We start from the raw sequence: 15,102 nt of genomic DNA, 5'->3' as shown, positions 1-15,102 counted from the left end.
ACTGCAGGCTTTTCCTGGGGTGGGGAGGGACAGTGACTGCAGGCTTTTCCTGGGGTGGGGAGGGACAGTGACTGCAGGCTTTTCCTGACTGTATCTTAGGGGCATTCATGACATCTCCTGAGTCTGTTTATTCCAGGATAATTTTTAAGACTTATTTCCCTAGGCTGGCAAGATGGCTCAGCGGGTAAGAGCACTGACTGCTTTACTGAAGGTTCTGAGTTCAAAACCCAGCAACCACATGGTGGCTTACAACCATCTGTAATGGTGCATCTTCTGGTGCATCTGAAGACACAGCTACAGTATACTTACATATAACAATAAATAAATCTTTAAAAAAGAATTATTTTCCTGATTATAATAATTTCCACACTATCAGCATTTTTGTTACTTGTTGAATGTGTGTGATTTGCAGGTGTCCAATTTCCTACACACTCATTCAGGCTCTCCTTCACTGTGAGCTTACCATTTCTGGTGAGCTTCTGTAAGAGGAGGGCACAAACATGAACAGCCTTGCTCTTGTACTTGATTGCTTCTGCTGTAGGGAGTACAGCAGATCAGAGCAAGAACAGGCTTAACGGGGAACTGAGATAAACCCTTCAATTCATGAAGAGCTCATCTTCATGCCAGCAAAGGAAACAGCCAAGTTTGAAATCCATGCAAAATTCTCTCAAGAATAAAATGTTACTTTACCTAAATGAAGGAGGGATGTATTCTGGAGGCAGGACAGGTGGCAGTGGCTGACCAGACATAGCAACATCAATTAGGTGCATAGCTAGGATAAATTCCTCTGCAGTGAGTTTTCCATCTTGATCAATGTCAGAAAGATTCCTAATTCAACAGAAAATTCATTCAATCCAGTTCACAAAAATGCACAGATCTTACTATTCACCAGTGAGTTGTGAGTTCTGAGTTCTATTTCCTTACTCTGATCCTGAGCCAAAAGAATCCTTCGGTGTGCCAGCTTATAGAACCAGTGCTGCTTCAGACTACTGGAAGGATAAAAGGTCATCCATACAGCTGGACCATCTGCCAGAACATCTTCAGCATTAGACAGATGCTAACTATAATTGTAATGATCCTCTTTAGATCCTTGCAAGCACATTTAAAACATATTATACTCAAGTTCTTGTAGTGTTAAAATTCTACCTGCTAGACAAAGGGCTGACAAAATAAAGGATCACACAGCAAACTATTTCATGGTCTAAAGAAAACAGAGCAGCCCTTGTCATATCAAATTTAACCCTTGACAAGAAGTGATGGACAACTTATAAATGAATGGGCATGTCTTTGTTTACAATAAAACCTCTACAAAAATGGGAGTGGTCAGATTCCACGAAGAGGCCATTCATGCATTGAGGGGTTGATCTTTGTATTCTCCAGTCCCCCTCTGGAGTTGGGGACATTTCTCCCTCCTCTTTCTAGCAATCCAATGATCATCAGGCTTAAAGATGAACTTGCCCAAGTAGCCAATGCAGTAAAGAGCTGATTTTCCGATCACAATCAGATGGTAGCATACATTTACTCATGAGAAGGGCAAAAACACACGCGACTTTAAGGTAAACCAGACTAAATGGATTTAAAACTCTCACTCTCCACATAAACTGGCTAAGTAAGAGCCGCCAAAAGTGAAGTAATTTTTTTAGTGTGAGAAAGAAAATATAACATCTAGTAGTGATGCCTCAGACGACTTAAGAAGTCAGTCATCAGTGAAAAGCAGAAGAAAGTACAACAGCACCCTAAGAAACTTTCAACCAGCTGCACAAACGCTACATCTGAGACCTGCCTCAAAGGGCCCTGGGGTGCTGCTGGTTAGACCAGACCTCAGGAGTCTGAATGTGTCATAGGCAGGGCATACTCAGTAGTTAGTTGGTCTATTCTAAGGAAAAGGCGAACTCTCTACCACACAGAAGGGAAGAAGAGAGGGGACCAATGAGCTCAGTCTTCTGTAGAGAAGCCATATCAGCCTGCACCTTGTGCCAAGGCTTGTCATGGGTGTGAGCAGTAGAGACCAGGCCTATTTTCTAGGCAGCCAGCAACACACAACTAAAAGAGGCATGCTTCTCAAGAAATCATTCTCATTCTAAAATTAAAAAAAAAAAAAAAAAAAAAAAAAAAAAAGAAAGAAAGAGAAGAAAAAGGAAAGGAAGTATATAATTTTGGTTAGCATTTAAATGTAAGGAAACTTGCCTAGCTGGGGCAACACACTCATCAAGGCCTATTAGAAGTTATTTTCACTAGCAGGGACACTGTGTGCACTCCAAAGGAAGTACACGCTCTACATCAATTACCTCAAAGAGCAAAGAGCCAAGTAAACTCTCATCTGCTCTGATCAGAGGTTACACCCAAGGGTGATGCAGAGCCTCAAGAGGCTCGTGCTAATGGCTGCACACATTTTGGGTTGGCTACTGATGATCCAATGAGTAGAAGCCAGAGATTGTACAATGCACAGGACAGTCTCAAATAAATAATTATTGTCCCCAAGTGTCACAGTGCCAAAACTGCAAAGCCTCACTCAAGATCAAATTTTCATTTTACAGGAAATATAGAAACAACTTAACCACCACCAAAGGAATACAACAAAGTCAAGCCCTTAGGAAACTATTCAATAAATTACCTCATTTCTTTTGGGAAGATTTGAGGAACAAGTAGAGAACAAGAAAGGGTAATGCAGGGATTAAAGGGGATTTTAAAGTATATCAATTAATGAGCAGAAGAGGTGGCTCAGTGGTTATGAGCACTAATTGCTCTTTCAGAGAAGCCAGGTTTGGTTCCCTGCAGACAGAGTGGGGCTCACAGTCACCTCTGACCTCGGACCCAAGGGATCTGCTACCCCCAGAAGCTGGTCTTTTGCTACTCTGTAGGTTCTTCTTTCTTCCACCTTTCTCCACATTTTTAATATCCTTTCAACCCCCTAACACTAGATAAGAGAGAAAAAAAGAAAAGAGGAAAAGGGAAGAGACTCCTCAGTTTAAGTCAGGGGTCGGACACCGTGGTCGTTAGACTACTTCCTGCTGACCAGGGGCATCAAGTTCCGTGGGGCAAGTTTGATCTTTGCCATCAAGATATCTAGTTTCTTCTTGTTGTTTCTTCTTTGCATATGACTACTTAACAAACTGCAATCAATAACCCACCACCCCTTCCCTAGCATTTATATACCCTAGCATTTATATACCCTGTGAAAAGTCCCTAGAATTCAGAATGTCACCCAAGGGCAGGAAGTACCTGCAGCTGGCAAAAATCACACCCCTGCCAGAGCATGAGGCAAATCATAGTCAACTGCTGTGGACAATCTGAAGCAGCCCCATATCCCATGCCTGGGATTAAAAGAAAAATATTGTGGTGGTTTAAATATGCTTGGTCCAGGGCATGGTACTATTAGGAGGTATGGCCTCGTTGGAGAAAGTGTACCATTGTGGGCGGGGGCTTTAAGACCCTCCTCTAACCACATGAGAACCAGTCTTCTTAGCAGCCTTCAGATAAAGATGTAGAACTCTCAGCTCCTCCTGTACCATGCCTGCCTGGATGCTGCCATGCTCCCACTTTGATGATAATGGACTGAACCTCTGAAACTGTAAGCTAGCCCTAATTAAATGTTGTTCTTATAGCAGTTTCCTTGGTCATGGTGTCTGTTCATAGCTGTAAAACCCTAACTACAACAAACATATTCCCATAATAGTTCTGTTTTTTAAAGAAACAAAAGTTCTCACTAAGCTCTTCTGATCTCCAAGGGTACCAGCCATGTGCTTGGTACACCGACATATATGTAGACAACACACACACATACAAAATAAAATCATCATTAAAAGAAATGTACATATATTAATTATTGTATAGGCTGTTTCACTCCTTTGAACAAATAAAACTATAAAAATTATTAGCTGATGTAAGGCATTTGAAGATTAGCTAACTAATTTGACATGAATGACTACTTAAATATTTAGGTGAACTCCTGGCATAATGGTTATAGTTAAAGAATAAAACTTAAGTATTTATAGGTAAAACAATACAAAGGTTTTGTCTGAAGTCATTGGGAAAGAGGAATCTGGCCTTGGGTTAAGAATTGTCAGCCAGGGGCTGGAGAGATGGATCAGTCGTTAAGCGCACTGATAGCTCTTCCAAATCCCAGCACCACAAGGCGACTCACAGCTGTCTGGAACTCAAGGTCTGACATTCTCACACAGACATACATGCAGGCAAAACACCAATGCACATAAAATGAAAATAAATCAGTTATTAAAAGAAAAAACTGTCATGCTATCTGTCAAGTTCTTAGGGCTTGTTGTGTTATTATCCCTCTCATTGAAGAGCAGTGACTATCATGGCTCACTAAAAACTAAGCATATTCCATCCTCTCTAAATAAGGATGTGAATCTCAAATCTCAAGAGGAAAATCCCCCCTAAGTTCTACTTTTTACAAATCAAGGAACTTGTACTTCCTTACCATATTGAAGCCAGCTGAGCCTGGGGTAAACTTGATTGCATGAGAATAGTTCTTGCCTGGGGACCTAACCAGAAAGGACACAGAGGTGAGTCATCAAAGCTTCCCTGAGGCTGCACACAGGTTCCCCGCAATCCCGGGCAGCCACAACACTGCACTCTTTCTGTATAAATCATCCAGGAGCTTTGGGAAAGGAATGGAGCTCGGCAGAAGGGAAGACACAGGGAGCACAGCAGAGTGAGATTCAGCTGACCAGGGAGAAGTGAGTAGTACATCAAAGACTAGAGCTTCAGGCTGGGTGTGCTCCTGCTTGCCTTTAGTCCCAGCATGTGGCACGCAGAGGCAGGAGGATCTCTGAGTTCCAGGACAGCATGGTCTACAAAATGGGTTCTAGGAAAACTGAGGCTGTTACAGAGAAACCTTGTCTCAAAAAATCAAAGACTAGAGCTTCAAACAGACTGCCCATTTGGGCAGATTATTCCTTTTATTTATAAATGGAGACTTAATACCTATAGATTGAATATCTTCTGCCTCAGATACCACCAGCTGATTTTATCACAGGTGTCATCACACAAATTAAGGGAAGAGTAAAAGACTCTTAGAGGAAGAGGCCTTAGCAGGTCCTCTAATAGCATGCTACATATAGCAACCGAGTCACTACATATGCATTGAGCATATGGAATTTCAACTTTCCTTTTAAAATCATTTTCTGTTGTGAAGATAATGATAAGCATCTCCTTTCCTGGCACTGAATAGCTTTCCGCTCTAAGATTTAAAAAGTATTTAATCACTTTTTACCACAGCAGCTTTAGAGTGCTGGGCCAATATCAGGGAAAGGTGAACAGTCATCGTGTAGCACTGTCTCAAAGGTGCAGTCCGAGGATGAACTTCAGATCTGTGTGAAACACAGAGGCGGATGTGTTCTTGCACAGCCAGGAGCAGAGGCTGCCAGATGTCCCCAAGTAAAGGGGAGCATCCTAACCAGCAAGATGCCTCATGGCTGCGGATGGGGGAGGGGCTCCTCACTCACAGGCCTGCTCACACCGGGCTCTGAGCACATCTGGGACCCATGTGGACCATAACATCAAGCTGGGCACCCATGCACAGTATCCAGCAGGTGATGCTCATCATTTCTACCACTGGAAATATTTTTACCTATTACTTACATATTGGCAGAAAAGCGCACATTAACATACATATGCAAACACACATGATGTATATATCTTCTTAGCACTCATTTTCTAAGTTGAATTCACCTGGGATGCACCTCAGGAATGCCCCTTTTCCTCTTTGACTCTCCTATAGAGAAGAGTCAACTTCTAACACTTCTGTCAGGCTTGGCTAACTACTCAGTAGATCACACTCAGCCTCACTGCTGCACACTTCATTGTGGAATTGCGTCACAAGTGTCCACTAGGCTTCAGTGACATTAAGGCAGCTTCCAGATGGCGATTTTTATGAATGGTAAGCAGTCTGTTATATTTGGGAGTATTTAAGCATTATGTAACTTTTATGGCCGATGTAAAGAGTCTCAAGTTGTTACGGCATAGTGAAATGAAGAAGGCTTGCTGACCACTTTAGGCTGTAACACTACTCAGATTGCTTGCACCATATAAACAACAAAGTCTGAGAGGGCAGCCTCCTTGTCACAGCTCTCTCTACTCAGAGCTAGCATGCATCTGCTTCAGACACACAGCACACAGTGACTATGGAGAACAGACTCTATCTACCCAGGAGTCGAGAGGCTCGCACTCCAATCTTTGCCTGATGTCAGTGAAACAAGTTACCTAACCTCTGCAATTGAAGAAATTTTAACCAAAAACTGGCTGGCAGATGATGGCACACAAAACTCCTTTGTACCTACTCATCTCAGGACGAGAACCAGCTGCTTTGGGGATACAGTGGCAAAGGTGAAAGAATTGCAACTGCTGTGCAGCCAACAACACACATCCATGCTGCTTATTGGAGGACATGTGGCCGACAAGCCTACAATGTGGACTACCTTACTCCTCACAGAAAAGTTTATTGCTCCCTGCCCTGGAAGATCACAACTATCTCTAAAATTGGAACTCTTGTTGTAAACATCAAAATAGATCCAACAGCTAACACAGGATTTTAAGGAATGCCAGAATTGAGCCTTGATCTGGCAGAACTTCTCTGCAGCAGCACATGCACATACATAGTGGGGCATCGGTGTTACAATGCCACTTATAGGAAAGTCGAGACAATGGAAATCTCAACTCCACAAAACTCAATTACATGTCTCCATGTCTGCAGAGGGAACCTGAACACATGGGAAAAGATGCAATTATATGGATCTGATGCTTTGTGTTCAATGGAGACTTAACTGATGCATTACCACACAGTGTACTCACATTTCAGAACACACCCAGCACTGAAACACATCTCTAAGAAGAGGAGAAAGCACTAATAGGGTCACAGACCTTCACACTGCAGCAGTCACACAACCTAAGGGTCTCATTTGTGTTTTGTGTGTTGCTTTTCATCATGGTATAATTTATTTGTAAGTATTCTTTTTGATATTTCAATATTGTTACATCATTTGTCCCTTACTTTTCCTCTTTAATTGTTACATATGTGTGTGTATATGTCTGTTACATATTATGTGACAATTTCCTAGATAATTATAACCTGCACAGTTCCTATAATACTATTTGTATATGTGTTTCAGGCTCATCAACATGCAGCCTAAACCTAATCTGAACAAGAATGATACCAGTAGATATGCTCACGTGGATGGAGGAGAGCTCACAAGGCTTCAACTCTACACAAAGAACTGCAGGCCTTGTTGTTTGAAAGCATGGGATAACATATAGATCAGATTATGTGAGAGGAAAGGAGTGTGTGTCTAGCCAGCTGTGTCAGCTAAGTCACTGGGACATGCTCGGGGAAGGGAGGGTCACTCTACAGACGGGCCAGCTGCATCCCAACACACTCTACAGAGGTAGAACTTGAAGACACCATGACATCTGTAAAACAGAGCAGAACAATGATGGGGGACCCATTCAGAACACATGATGGCACATGCACTAGCCATGGGCACTTACCGCCAGCTATGCCATGGATCAGGCTGCAGGATATGCATAATTCTTGAAAGAGTTGTATAGAATTCGCTCTCTCTAATTTATTTGTTGTTTCTCATTCTGGTATAATTTATTTTTAGATACCTTGAGATTATAATATCATTATAATACCATGTGTTCCTTCCTTTTCTTCCTAATTGTTGTTACATATGTATATGTGTGTATATATATGTATATGTTAGATAAGTACGTAAAACATCCCTAAATAATTATAAACTGCTCAGTTCGCATAGTCTTTTTCTATGTCTATGTTTTCAGGATTATCAGCGTGTCTAATAGACTAAAATGTCAGTGCCGGGGAGCACAGGCATGAGTGATGGACAAGCACACCTAGATACTCCTCTGCGTCACTCGCCATCACAGAGCACAAGACCAGTACAACCTTGGGGCAGAAACTACTGAGGCAGATGAAGAAGCTGTAAGTATGTGTTCTCACTTTCTTTTTTTTTTTTTTTTAAAGATTTATTTATTTATTATATGTAAGTACACTGTAGCTGTCTTCAGATGCACCAGAAGAGGGCGTCAGATCTCATTACGGGTGGTTGTGAGCCACCAAGTGGTTGCTGGGATTTGAACTCATGACCTTCCGAAGAGCAGTCGGTGCTCTTCCCCGCTGAGCCATCTTGCCAGCCCCGTGTTCTCACTTTCAAACATACAAATGACTTAAGTATCTGGCTTGTAGATAAAATATACACCTTAAATGCTTGCTGGAACAAACTGGAATACTTCAAATCTTACTTCTTATCTTAGATTTTTAAAGGCTTTATATTCATGTCTAGGTCATACCTTCAGAATATAGGTAATACCTTTATCAGTTATAAAAGACACATTCCAACATGAAAGAATACTAAACCAATTCATAACGGAACACCAACACCAATTAAAGCCAATAATGTTCTTAAGAAGTACTGAGTGTGTATGGAGCATGCTGTCAAACATACCCTCTCAAAATGACACTAACGAATACTTTTTCAGTGCCTGCAAAAGTGCAAGCATGTGCGTGTGTGTTTATGCTAACTAGAAATACTGAGCACTGCTACTTCCGGGAAAGTGTGGTATGTAGAGAACTGATTAGCATTTTCTATCTGGTCCTTTAGGTGAGCGTGTTTATCTACTGTGGTTCAAGACAGGGTTCAAGAGTAGAGTAGCCTGAAGGCCTCATCCAGTCATTTTCTAAAAAATCATTTTTTCTCATCTGGAAGAAAAATTCTGATCTAAGCAACAGCAAAGCAATGTATAAAGAACACAACTTAAAATGTTCTGTGTAACCTACACATGCTACACAAGAATTGGTCCAGGAGCTGCCACTAGGTACCTTTGGTCACTATCTGACATTTGTCCCTCCACCACTAGGTACCTTTGCCACTGGGTAAAGCTTAGCTCTGTAAAGAGTAATTTCCCACCTTTCTGACTGGCATCATGCCAGAGTTGACCATGATCATGTCTTAATAAAATGCTAGTGGAGTAGACAGGACTCCAATCTTAGAAGGAACTGTTCTGTGTTCTCTCCATACTGGCTTGCCCAGTCAGCTCACTCTCCTTCCCTGTCCACTTGTCAGGATGGATGACATCAGGATTCATGAGAGGCCTCTATTCACCTTCATTAAAGATTACACTTTTTATGTAACATTAAATTTGGTAGTTTTAAGTACTCACAATAGATACTGGGGAAGGTATCTGAAATGCTTCTCTGCTCTTTTGACAGATAAGAGTAATATGTCTCAGATATTATTAGGATATTATTTATCCTAAGAATTTTTTATCTAACAGGTGACATCCGAAGAGATGAGGACAGCGATGAGGACAGCGGGCTCCTCCCCTCCCATGCCGCTAGCCTGCATCCAGCCTCCAGCCTGACAGAGGGAGCAGCCTCTTCTACAGAGGCATGCTGGAGAAGCTCAGGATGCCCGCGCACAGCTCCTTCTCTGTCGCTGTCCTACTCACCTGTGCAAAAGGGTTCCAGGCCTGTGATCTAGTTTACCTACAGGCGACAGGGTGAGGACCAGAAGTAGAGAGGGATAAGGTAGCGTGGATAAGTTACCAGTACTTGAAAACACAACAGAGCAGAGACAATGAGCCCTACCTGGAAATGGGGAAATAGACAAGACATCAGGAAAATACTCGTTCTTGACTCAGTATCTAGACGCGATCTATACTTAAAGCAATGACTTAAATACCTGTTAGGTGTCCACTCATGGTTTTGTCGTGGCTGTTGAATAACTGCCTGTATTTCAGCCTTGATGACTGAGGCACAGCCCATTCTGCTGCTGGAGGGGCGCTGCGGGGAAAGAGGAGGGAGAGGGCGGTGCACTGTGAGAGCAGCTCACTGGGGTTCTATGGTCGGCAGTGTTTCCTTTTCCTTCCTGGTGGGGTTTGGGTCAAACCCAAGGCCCTGCTGAGGTTAAGTCCTGCCACGATGCCACACTCACAGTGCCTCTACACATCAGTACACATGTCTTTCAAGAGGTAAATTATGGCTGGAGAGACGGCTCAGCAGTTAGAGTTCAGCTGCCAGCACTCATGTCACACAGCCTACAATTCTCTGTGACCTAGCTCATGGGCTCCACCACCTTCTCCTGGCTTCTGAGGGCATCCACACTCACAGGGCATAAATACACACAAACACATGTAAAGGAAATCTTCAAAAACCTAGCTAAACTTTTTTTTTTAAATCCAGGTATAAAGAAAAACAACAAATCAGGTGATCATCTCATATTCTACATTCTTTAATAATTCAAAGGTTCCAGTAACATATGGAAAATACTCTCAGAACTGAGGCATTATATACTGTCCAGGTTTTCCTAAGCATTCAGGAATTTCTCCTTTAGTTCAAAAGCAATGCTGACAACTGCCTTTTAAAAAGTATACTTCAAAATACTTACCTTTCTCTACAACAAATTATCAAAATATACTCATTTCTTTATCTATCTGAGGGGTGTGTGTGTGTGTGGAGAGAGAGAGAGAGAGAGAGAGAGAGAGAGAGAGAGAGAGAGAGAGAGAGAGAGAATGCATACATGACATGACCCATGTGTAGAGGCCAGAAGACAATCTGCAAGAGTTGGTTCTCTCTGTTCACCCCATGGGTCCTGGGAATTGAACCCAGGTCCTCAGCTTTAGAGGCAAACACTCTTACCAGCTGAGCCTTTTACTGTTCCCAGGACCCACTTCTTAATGAAGTCAAATATTTCCTGCAGGGAGGTTTAAATTCCTGGCAGATCAGTGGAGCAGTCATGGAGCTCCGCTTTCCTGACTGTAATTCAACACTGATGTCTCCTTGCCAATGTGCTACAGCACTGACCTGAGGAAACCTTGCTAACAGTGAGACCACACAAGTATCACATTGACAGTTTGTAAGAGTCTCATGTCTAATCAAATAATTTCAACACAATGGAGACAGGAAGGTGACATTCCATGTGAAAGGCAGATAAGTAAAACTCCATATATAATCTCCTTCCATGCTTACAGAGAATCATGTCACACACAATAAATCAAGATTTAGGCACATGCTGAAGTTTTAGTTATTTATTAACATCTGTGGTGTCCATGTGGTTACACTCACTATGCAAAGTCCCTGAGAGTCGACAGATTTATCTTCCTGACTTCCTGTAAGTTCATGATGAGAACACTTACCACACTGGACGCTGCTGGAAGTACTTCTGCAACACGTCTCTCATTCTGTCTTACTGACGCCTGGCCGAGGCCAGACCCTGCCTGTTTACTAAAGCCTATCATCTATCTTGCCCCTGCACTGCAGAGATAACGGTGTTGCCAGAGATGCTCTTCCAGAGTGTCATGTAGCAACAGCTTTCTACCTCATTCCTCAGTGTGTAAGCAGACTGAAAGCTCAAAGGAGCACACTGCCTAAAAGGTAGGGGCTCCATTGTGAAATCATCACAGCTTCACATTACCCATGTAGAAACTCACCTATCTAAAAGCCTTAACTTTTGCTATCAATATTAGTCATCATAGCATTTTTAAAGCAATTTTAAGGCAAAATTCAAAACCATGTGAGAAAAGTTAAAAACCCATGAAACTCCAGCTTGAGTTAAGGAGGAATTTTAACATAAATATGAGATTAAATCTCAGCCCTAGAAAATAGTAGGGAGTAAAAGAAACATATGCCAGATAATATGTGGCTAGTCACATACGAGCAATGAGATTGTAGAGATTCTCTCAAACCTGAGCCACATGTGTGATCGGGAACGCATTTCATCAAAGTCTGTTACTGCAGTTTTCCCACTAAGGCACACACAGACTGTGAGATTGTGACAGTATTCAAAGCAGGACCAGCTCTGGCTCAAATCTCATATAAAAAGTTCATAAGCTTTTAAACGATTACTACAAGATCATCATTAACTGGCTTTCCTGGCTCCCCGGAGTCTGCTCTAGTCCATCCAACTGCTTCTCTTTTGGTGCTGCTGCTGACAGCTCTTCATGTGTGGCATGCTTTCTCTACCTCTCAGCAGTGCACCCAGCCAGTACTACCATATTTCTGTTTGTAAAAGAAATTTACTGTATCTTCACAGTAAATAAATGATGAATTATAATAACATTATGTAGAAATTTAAAAGGTATTATTAACATTCTACAAAATTAAACAAGGAAAAAATAAGGGATGGGGGCTGGGCAGATGGTCCATGGTTTAGACGGAGCACTTGCTGCTCTTACAGAACTCAAGTTTGATTTCCAGCAACAACACAGGGGTTCATAACCGTCTGTACATTTAGTTCCAGAGGATCCAACACCCTCTACTGACCTTCATGGGCATCAGGAATGTGGTACACACACACACACACACACACACACACACACACACACACACACACACATATACATATAGGTACAAGCAGGCAAAACCATAAAATAAATCTTTAAGAAAATTAAGATGGACAAAATTCATTTAAAGAAAATCAAATAAGGCTTTAAGTAACTTCATTAAAAACAAGCAGTCTTGCTGGAGAGATGGCTCAGCAGTTAAGAACACTGTCTCCTCTTCCAGAGGACCTGAGTTCAACTCCCAGCAACCACATACTGGCTCACAACCATCTATAAAGGGATCTGATTCTCTCTTCTGGTGTGTGTGAAGACAGCTGCAGTGTACTCATATACAAAAAAATAAATAAATTTAAAAACAAAAAAAAACCCCAAGCAGTCTTACCTGGCTACATCGAATGATTGTGCCTTCTGTAATTTAGTGTTTAATTGTGACCCTGGACCAGATCTGCTGAAGGAAGAACTCTTTGGCAATGTGGCTGCTATAAAAATAAAATATTGAATAATTTTAATTCTATAAAAGTAAGAAAATGTCCCTTATTTAAAACATCTAAACTCTGAGTCATAACTCTGAAGCAGTGGCCACCCTCCTTTTACCCCAGTCACAGCCACTCCCCCATACTCTGTCTTCTTGAATGGAGTCAAGGTTGCTCCCTCATACTCTGTCTTCTTGCCAAAAAAACACTCCTAGATTTATTTGCTCTGCTGAGAATCACCCGACTGAGCACAAGGCTCACATCCAGAAAATTTTACTCTTCATTGAACATTTAGTATCATATTTTGTAGGTACGGTTCCAAGTAAGATGACATTCTTTTACCATCAAAGGAACTAAAATATTAGTTCCAGATGTTGCAGCCAAGAAGTCACAGGCTTCCCAGTCTTGGCCAGATAACTTGTGATACTAGGGAGGGGCGGATCTGTGTGATTCCCATCGGACCTGATGAGACCCTAGCCATAGCCCGCCCACCCTTGACCTTGCCACAGCACAAAAGAAAACAAGACAGAGTATGTGGGTTTGCTCACGCCACTGAAACAGTTACGTGAATTATGTTGGCTGCTATCATGTGCAGCCGTACATGAAGGACTTGCAACGGACAGTCAGAAGAGGCTCACCGGAAACACACACACATACCTGAGTGCCACTTGCTCATGTTCAGCAATAGCGACACAACTGTAATGCTAAAACTTATGCTGTTGATACTACTGAATTTACTCAGATACGTCCAGATAGCTTTTTAAAAAGAATCCCATTGTGCTATGAATTCGTTATGATTTGTTAGGCCAAGGCTATCCATATTTATAGTTGATGCTTTAATTATAGGAAAAGACTTTGAATAAAGTCTCAAAATGAAATTAGCTAAACCAGGATCCAAAATAACTACATCCTTTCCTTCAACTAAGCAAGTGTTTAACAGCGTGAGCTTAATATATTTGGCCACTTAATTGCCTGTCTTTCACACTCTGCCCAGTTCTACCTGTTCAACTCTGCTCGATTCTCCTTACTGTGGAATTCTATACACAGAGGATGGGAGGGTATTAGCAATTCATGGAAGTTAACAGAAGTAACTGATTCATGAAAACACAGAATGTTCAAATACTGCCCATCTCTGTTGCTCTTATTGGGCCCTTGGAAGGCGATTAAGTTCTTGGCTTTCACTTCTGGGTTTCTCTGTTTGGAGAGGAACTCAAGTTCCACAATGGCATCTACTTTCTTTCCTTTCAGTCTTAGCATGTGCCATGTCATATGCTGGGTGGAAAGGAGAAATCAAATAGAGATTTACCATCCCTTCCTCTGTGATAAATACCATTTAGCTGTAACTAGACAGTGGCAAAAACCACATTTGACAAGTGAAATGTAGGCACATACCAGGATGAGCAAATGCAGGCAGAGGCTGTATGACAGGAGGAGCCCCGTTAGCCAGGGGAGGCACTGCTGCTGGAGGGACAGAAGATACTAGGGGTGGAGACATTCCAACAACTGGGATGGAGCCCATTGGCACGGGAGCAACAGCTGTGAGAGGTGGCATGCTAGCAATCCCTCCAATACCTGGAAGAAAAAAGCCCCAGCAAAACTCAGCCAATCACATCATAATATTCGGTGACATTTAACCCAGTACAGCTAGAGGAGGAAATCTTGTCTCTGGTGCAATATATCCCCACATAAAATGGTCAGAGGATTCAGAGTATAGCTCATGTATGTGCTTGCTTGGCTAACACACACAGATCTGGCTTCGACACTCAACACTGCACCAAAAAAATTATTTACACACACACCCTTAGTTAAACAGTTGGAAAATACAAAAACTTATGTCAAGAACCACAAGGCATTGAGTTCTTTTACTCATGCGGCCCACTGTCAGTATTGACCGTTTCCTGTATAACCCACACTATTCTTTTAGGGAACAATAACAAGACGACTATATACTCAACTTGGAGAGGATTAATGAGGAGGATTAATAAGAAAAGCTCTGGGGTCAGAGATGAAGCTCAGTTAGTAAAGTGTTTTCCTATTATGTAGGAAGTCTGGGTCAGGCCCAGTAGGACACAAACCATGTGTGCAGTTCCATGCTTGTAATCCCAGAACTCCAGAGAACTATAATCTTTGATCCAGAGAATTCAAGTAAATTCAAGGTCATCCTCACTACATAGAGAGTTTGAGGCCAGCCTATTTTGTTTGTTAAAATAAAACAAAACAGTAATGACAGAATATGCAAAGACAACTGTAGGGAGCCGGCATTCGCCATGGCAAGATGGCGCCTACTTCCGCTGTCGAGTAAACAACTGTT

General features: G+C 42.0%; 1 protein-coding gene across 6 annotated transcripts in view; it reads right to left on the bottom strand.

The window, feature by feature from the left end:
• Positions 1-15,102, bottom strand: part of Itsn1 (intersectin 1) — a 183,907-nt gene that overhangs the window by 96,423 nt on the left and 72,382 nt on the right. For 5 of the 6 annotated variants that reach the window (XM_031364396.1, XM_031364398.1, XM_031364401.1 and 2 more), the window contains exons 6-10: positions 14,184-14,363; positions 12,701-12,797; positions 9,720-9,820; positions 4,442-4,505; positions 691-828 (exon numbers count right to left, since the gene is read on the bottom strand). In XM_031364396.1, coding sequence (XP_031220256.1) covers positions 691-828; positions 4,442-4,505; positions 9,720-9,820; positions 12,701-12,797; positions 14,184-14,363 — 580 coding nt within the window. Of the gene's footprint in view, positions 1-690; positions 829-4,441; positions 4,506-9,719; positions 9,821-11,172; positions 11,455-12,700; positions 12,798-14,183; positions 14,364-15,102 lie in introns of those variants that run through there. The other variant, XM_031364399.1, reaches the window with a different exon arrangement.

Source organism: Mastomys coucha, unplaced genomic scaffold (assembly GCF_008632895.1).
Source record: "Mastomys coucha isolate ucsf_1 unplaced genomic scaffold, UCSF_Mcou_1 pScaffold12, whole genome shotgun sequence".
Taxonomy (NCBI): Eukaryota; Metazoa; Chordata; class Mammalia; order Rodentia; family Muridae; genus Mastomys; species Mastomys coucha.
Note: the sequence above shows the minus strand (reverse complement) of the source record. Positions and strands in the feature narration are given on the sequence as shown.